Source organism: Coregonus lavaretus, assembly GCF_964263955.1.
Source record: "Coregonus lavaretus genome assembly, contig: HAP1_SCAFFOLD_4676, whole genome shotgun sequence".
In the NCBI taxonomy this organism is placed as follows: Eukaryota; Metazoa; Chordata; class Actinopteri; order Salmoniformes; family Salmonidae; genus Coregonus; species Coregonus lavaretus.
The window spans coordinates 23,234-30,243 of NW_028159949.1; the positions used below are offsets into that span (position 1 = coordinate 23,234).

At 40.7% G+C, this 7,010-nt stretch overlaps 1 protein-coding gene across 1 annotated transcript; it reads left to right on the forward strand.

Annotated features, from left to right (window-relative positions):
• Positions 1-1,455: 1,455 nt before the first annotated feature.
• LOC311122307 (small ribosomal subunit protein eS24) lies at positions 1,456-6,577 on the forward strand. Its single transcript, XM_084196690.1, has 5 exons — positions 1,456-1,495; positions 2,572-2,637; positions 2,801-3,010; positions 3,366-3,479; positions 5,755-6,577. Exons 1-5 carry the CDS (start codon positions 1,493-1,495, stop codon positions 5,755-5,757), a joined length of 396 nt encoding a protein of 131 aa, XP_084052816.1. The 5' UTR covers positions 1,456-1,492; the 3' UTR covers positions 5,758-6,577.
• The last annotated feature ends 433 nt before the right edge of the window (positions 6,578-7,010 follow it).

Here is a 7,010-nt window from a genome sequence, read left to right on the forward strand (position 1 = left end):
TCAACAGCATCAATGTAACAGTGTTGCTTCCGTCCCTCTCCTCGCCCCTACCTGGGCTCGAACCAGGGACCCTCTGCACACATCGACAACAGTCACCCTCGAAGCACCGTTACCCGTCGCTCCACAAAAGCCGCAGCCCTTGCAGAGCAAGGGAAACAACTACTTCAAGGTCTCAGAGCAAGTGACGTCACCGATTGAAATGCTACTAGCGCACACCGCTAACTAGCTAGCCATTTCACACCGGTTACACTCACCCCCCTTTGACCTCCTCCTTTTTCCGCAGCAACCAGTGATCCGGGTCACGGCACCAATGTAACAGTGTTGCTTCCGTCCCTCTCCTCGCCCCTACCTGGGCTTGAACCAGGGACCCTCTGCACACATCGACAACAGTCACCCTTGAAACACCGTTACCCGTCGCTCCACAAAAGCTGCAGCCCTTGCAGAGCAAGGGAAACAACTACTTCAAGGTCTCAGAGCGAGTGATGTCACTGATTGAAATGCTACTAGCGCACACCGCTAACTAGCTAGCCATTTCACACCGGTTACATAAAAACACTAGGAAATCAGCTCCAAGTGATTTTAATTTTGGAAATCTGTTTCCAAGTATTCCCATGCATAATACAGAGACATGTGATCATACACAAATATAAGCAAGGTTTGAAATGATTATGTTTGGGCTTGTTGCGGTCAATTTGCAGTCTACAAATTATTTGTAATTATGTTCCAGCCCATTGACCATCTGCTCAAGAAAAAATCGGCCTGCTGCTGAATCTAGTTGATGATACCTGCCCTACAAACTTGTAGTGAACACTGTGGAAATGTATCTATTTTTATCCATGACCCAAGTCACGCCGCAGTCACGCCCCAGGCTGTCTTTGACGCTACTTGACTGATATCTAGCGGTACAGGTATGAATTGCTCTCTATGATTTCTCTACTTCTCTACTACTGCCGATTTTCATGAATGATGTGAATAAAAATACTAACATGTCGTTCAATAAGAAACAAAAGTATACATTAACATACATTGTTGCGTTAATAAATAATACTGTGGTGGGCTACTTCTGGAAAATAGGCATCAGGGCATGATTGTGTAACTGCTAGATGAATAAAAATGCCACCAATTAATACATTTAAATCAATAAACATGTTATTCTGAATGTATTGCATACAATTTTATATTGGATACATACTAATAAAAATATAAATTCACTTCAGGAAGTACACAGGACAAAATACTGATGTGTTTTGCCAAAATTACATGGGCATTTATTTTATTTTGTGACGTTTAATCTATTGTCATATACACTTGAGAAAATATTACAGACAAAGGACAAAACGACACGGTATATTTCCCTCTGTGGGCTTTCAAATAATCTGCATGTATTTTTAGCCAGGCAAGTATTTTGGTCGCACCGCTTCCATTCAGGCATTTGGTTGGCAGGCTCCGGGTCCTTCCTCCTTTTCCTCATCCCTGAGAGGCTAACGCCAAGATGGTGAGTCTTGTGGCACAAAATGTAGAATTACATCCTTCGTTTATCTTAATCATCCTTTCATTGTTGTTAAAGTCGTGAAGTCTGAATACATTGACAAGTCATCCCGTTAGGAATATTACAACATTTAAGTTGTAAAAGTTGTTTTTAGTTCTTTAAGAAGTCTGATGAATTTTGGTGGCCTAACCGAGCTCTGGTTGTTGGACCGCCTCTTCTGTCGGTTGTACAAACCATTCAGTAATTTTATAACGTATGACTTCAAATTTTCCACTACTACGAGTTGGCGGCTATGTTGTGTTATTTTACAGTCTTGTATAATGCCATTATTTGGCCAGCACGGGCAATATGGCTAGTTACATACTAGCATGGTGTCCTCGACTGCTGTGGCTAACGGTAGTCGCTGGCACTGCATGTCAGTTGTAAAGCAGCATTGTGATTCTGGAAACTATCTAGCTAACTTGCTGCCACAAGATGACTAACGCTAACTTACCACAAATGCATGGTCTTTGACATGTACCTTGTAATCAATCCACCCAGAAGTGCTGAGGTGTTTGAAGTGGTTAGTTTGCAAGATCTGTTTAGATGGAAGGTAGCTAGCTAACGTTGGCCGGCTAACTAGCTAGCGAACTAACATTAATGACGCTAGCAACCTGTCAGGATTAATTGATTTGAGTATCTACTTAGGGTGTTGTTCAGGTATCTAGCTAGCTACTAAATCTTACCTGTGTAAGTAGCTAAATCCAAGGTAATGTAGTAGTAACTTTTCTTTTGGCCTGCTAATTAACTAGCTAACGTTACCTGACAAAGCCAACGGCTGTTTCAATACTTGTTGCTGTAGACTACTTGTGTATATAGTAGGGGTGTGTGTGTGTAAGGTCCCCAGCGTGTCAGGACCCAGTTCCAGTCGTATTTTTCTGATTTTGTTGAAAGTAGTAGCTAGAGTATAAACACTGTGCCTTTCAATTTCTGTAAAACCAACAATGTGTTCACCTGCAAGAAGGGGTTCTGAAAAGCTACCTATAACGGTATCGGCATTCCAGTATTGTGAGTGTTAACCTCGGTTTTCAATCAACTTTCAGAACGACACAGTAACCGTCAGAACCCGGAAGTTCATGACAAACCGGCTGCTTCAGAGGAAGCAAATGGTAAGCCCAAATGTTTCTTTCCTACCATGTATAACACCAAAACATGATCTCAATTGCTTTATACGGAGTGTTCAGTAGACATTTATTAGTAAAGCAATTGTCTGCAGTTTCCTTTCAAGTGCTGCGTGGTCTAAAATAGTTTCTCCATTGTCTCTTGTTCTAGGTTGTTGATGTCCTCCATCCGGGCAAAGCCACAGTCCCTAAGACTGAGATCAGGGAGAAGCTGGCCAAAATGTACAAGACCACCCCTGATGTGGTGTTCGTCTTCGGCTTCAGGACCCAGTTTGGTGGCGGCAAGACGACGGGCTTCGCCATGGTCTACGATTCTCTCGACTACGCTAAGAAGAATGAGCCCAAGCACAGACTGGCCAGGGTGAGTGGATGCTGGAAAAAGGGAAACAAGTGGGGCGTAGCTTGTGAAATGCACCAATTGAAAGGATCTTCCTGTTTTTAGTCTTTATTCTTTTAATTTGTGTGACACCATGTCTGTGCATAGTTTGTCCCTGAGTCCTAGTGATGCTCTTGTAGCTCAATTGGTAGAGCGTGGCGCTTGTAAAGCCAAGGTAGTGGGTTCGATCCCCGGGACCACCCATACACAAAAAAGTGTATGCATGCATGCATGACTGTAAGTCGCTTTGGATAAAAGCGTCTGCTAAATGGCATATTATTTATATTATTATGCACAATGTAAGCAGTGCTGTTTAGTAAATATGTTTCTTGGCTCACAGCACGGTCTCTATGAGAAGAAGAAGTCCTCCAGAAAACAGCGCAAGGAACGCAAGAACAGAATGAAGAAAGTACGAGGCACCAAGAAAGCCAGTGTGGGCGCTGCTGGCAAAAAGGTAACTTGGCTGTTCTCCCTATGGTGCATTCCTCTTGTTCAAGGATGGGTGTGGCTCAATAGTCACAATTTTACTGTAGCTTATTTTGTCTTCGTCTGCACTGATTTTGAAAACGCAGTGGGTGAATGCGTAATGTTGGATGGCTACAAGATGTAGGCTGTTTTCACCAAAGCAAATTTCACATCTGTGCAGATGGAAGAGGGAGCTTCTTAAGACTATTGAAACACCCCAAGTGTCACTTCATTCTTATTAGTTAATTATTCATTACATGCATATCTTTTCCACTTTCTAAGTCTTAGTTTTGTCTGTATTTATACTTTCATACTGTTTTAATATGCGTCATCTTTTCCTCTCAACTACTTTTCTTTGGGACTGTAGAAGGTAAATGTTTTCATCAGTAGACTAACTGCTGTGTGTAGATAATACTACTGTGATGTTCCTAGCTGTCTCATCCCAATCCTCCCATTCATATAACCAAAAAAGCTACTGCCTATTTACATGTGGATTTATTTAACGTCCACATGTAAATTTCAGTTTAGTCCCCTACCAGTTAATACTTAGCTGCTCACTCTAACTCATGACACTAATGTTGGTGAGTGAACTGAACACTAATAGTGGTTTAGATCCCAAGTTAAACCATATTGTTGTCTTAAGACTCAATAGTAGGTCGCCAAGTGGATCTCTGAAAGACTAGAAACTAGAGCCGTTTCTCAATTAATTCCTTGACGACCCCAATGGAGAACACGTGTTTGTTTTCGCCCAGCACTAACACATAATTCAACTAATCAAGTCTTAGTGCTCGGTTAGAACACAAATGTGCACCCCCCAAGAATGGATTGATGGACTTTTTCTAGAAGCTGCATTTGTGTGTATTTATTGAAATGCCCACATCTGGTGCTCAGCATTCAGTTTGGAATGTAGTCTTTTCCTGGGTGGAATTGGTCCTGACTTTGTAATTCATCTTGGGTGCAAATCTTATGCCATGCAGAGATCTATTCTAGGAGGGAAGAATTTGAGGTAAAAGAGCTTAACATTACCCTCATCCTTTTGCTTTTTTTTTTGCCTACTGTGGATTTCTTTTACAGAAATGAGGTCTGTTCCAGGTATAAAGCAAAGCGGGCATGGTGTGCTGTTATTCATGTGTTGAAATGAACATTTCTCTTATATCCTGGTAGCGCTAGTAGAGACCTGTCTCTGCATGTCTCACCTGTAGTCTTCCCACAACCTTTTATCTACCAATACCAACCTTACCTCTTCAACCCACCCTCTTTCCCCAAACTCCTAAACCTACCCTGGCTGGTGGTACTTATACTCTGACAAATGATGATATATCCACTAACTTAAATAAACAACATTAAATTGCACCACTACTTTGCTTCTGAATTTTGCTATTCTTATTCTGCTGTTAAGCTATTATAACTTAGTATATTTGTCAACCGCTCTACAGTTATGCTAACATGTGTTACGAGCGGTGATCTTTGGTTGCCGTGTAATAAAGCAAGTCTAGAGTGATGCATTGGATAATAAGTTAAAACCAACTGCTGTCTGTGTGAGACAACTGAACCACAACTTTTCTAAAACGTTAACATTCATCATTTCATTTAGGCATGCGTTTCATTTAATGTAATGTTCTTTGATACATGTTATTTTATTATACTAGACTGCCTAATAAATTGGCATCTTCACTGAGCTGAAATGTAAAATATGCACTATGCAGAAATCGCTCTACCATTTCCTGGTTGATAAAATTGTACGTTTGCCTAATTTCAGTTTGTGACAAAACAAGCAAGTAGTGTGTAGAGAATCATTGTACCATCTAAACCGCGGTGAAATATATTTTCCATAATATTGTATTTTCGGCTGTTTGAAGCTGGTGTACAAAGACTAAAGTAAAAGACGCAAAAATGAAACTTAAGAATGGTAAGCATAGAAAAAGTGCACATAGAACCGCTTCTTAGACTTGCTTTCAATGACCGATCGATAACACATTACTATGTGAATTAAAAAAGTTACATTGCAGCTTTAACTGTAATTTTGAAGTTGTCATTTGGATCCATTTACAAAAACAAATATGTAGGTTGAGCCCCATTCCTAGCAAATGCATCTGTTCCCACTCCCAATTTCAATACCATTACCCTCCTTCAAACCCTCAGCCCAAAAATGACCCCTCTTCCTCTAGTTGAGTTGACACCCCCCCTTGGGTATATGTGGATAGATAAATGGTGAACTTCTGTTTTGCAGATTAACTAACTTATCTTCCTCTGTTTTCCTACAGTGAGCCCGGAGAATCAGGGATGGTCCTCGTGCTCAAGATGTTCTTGTATATTGTCATCAAATAAAAATTTTGAAAAAAAATTTACTGTCCTGTTTTCATAATCTTTTTACATGCCCTAGACAAATTAACTATTTTACATGTTTGTGTGTATACTATTACATTTGCAGTGTGCTTTAAGTTGGTTATGTTCAAAGTATACTGAACAAAAATATCAACGCAACATGTAAAGTGTCCCATGTTTCATGAGCTTAAATTTAAATATCTCAGAAATTGTCCATACGCACAAAAAGCTTATTTCTGTCAAATGTTGTGCACAAATTTGTTTAATCCCTGTTAGTGAGCATTTCTCCTTTGCCAAAATAATCCATCCACCTGACAGGCATGGCATATCAAGAAACTGATTAAACAGCTAGATGGTCTTGTCCCCGCCCTAACAATAGGAGGCGTCCTGAAGGCATGGGGACAGCTTATTCTGCTTATCGCTGCATCCCCTCATGAACAGATTGACAGGATTGGACCCTGTCGCTTTGTCTCTGATGCTGGTAAATGTAGTTAGTAATGGATCAGAAAATGAAGACTTCAGAAGCAATGTAGAATATTTGACCCTATCTGTTGGAGAGTCCCCATACTGGCCCATCAACATTACAGATTCCTGGGAGTGGACAGACTATATTTTTTTGGCCTACATTCTCATTCTTTTGATACTGTTGAATGGTGTTCCCGTTGAATGAGTCTGAAAATATCCAATATTACCGAATGCATTGAATGTTGAATTACTGAGGTGATTTGTGGATAAACTATTGTCCTATATGATAATGGTCTCATACGCTGGTCCAGTGTGTTCTTTCTCTTTGTAGACATTTATTTCGCTCTTATGACCTGAATATGTCTAACTTATTTTCTCATGATGAGATAAGAGATAAATGAAGGGCTTCATTCAAATGAAATCGAAAATATTTGATGTGCTTTGTCAAAATGGTTCCATTGTGTCCAAGACTGAAGAACCTTGGTGTGAGCACAGAGCCGAACCAATGGTGCTACGATGCAGAGACTACTACTGCTGCAATTCACTCTGATTCGTCTCGGCCTATGTACTCTTTGTTGACAACATACCTGGCATGTACCTGGTTCCTACCAGGTGACATAGAAAGGTCAGCGTCCCCACCTTACCCCCTCTACTGCTGTCCCCAAGGTCTCAACACTAGGTCCCCCTGAGTTCTCTACACAAACTAATTTGCTTCTGTCACACCCTCACA

Bases quoted from the DNA above. Each gene is read 5' to 3' on its own strand.
- LOC311122307 (XM_084196690.1), top strand. The intron at 2,638-2,800 runs GTAAGCCCAAAT...CTCTTGTTCTAG, and splicing joins TGCTTCAGAGGAAGCAAATG to GTTGTTGATGTCCTCCATCC. The intron at 3,011-3,365 runs GTGAGTGGATGC...CTTGGCTCACAG, and splicing joins CCAAGCACAGACTGGCCAGG to CACGGTCTCTATGAGAAGAA.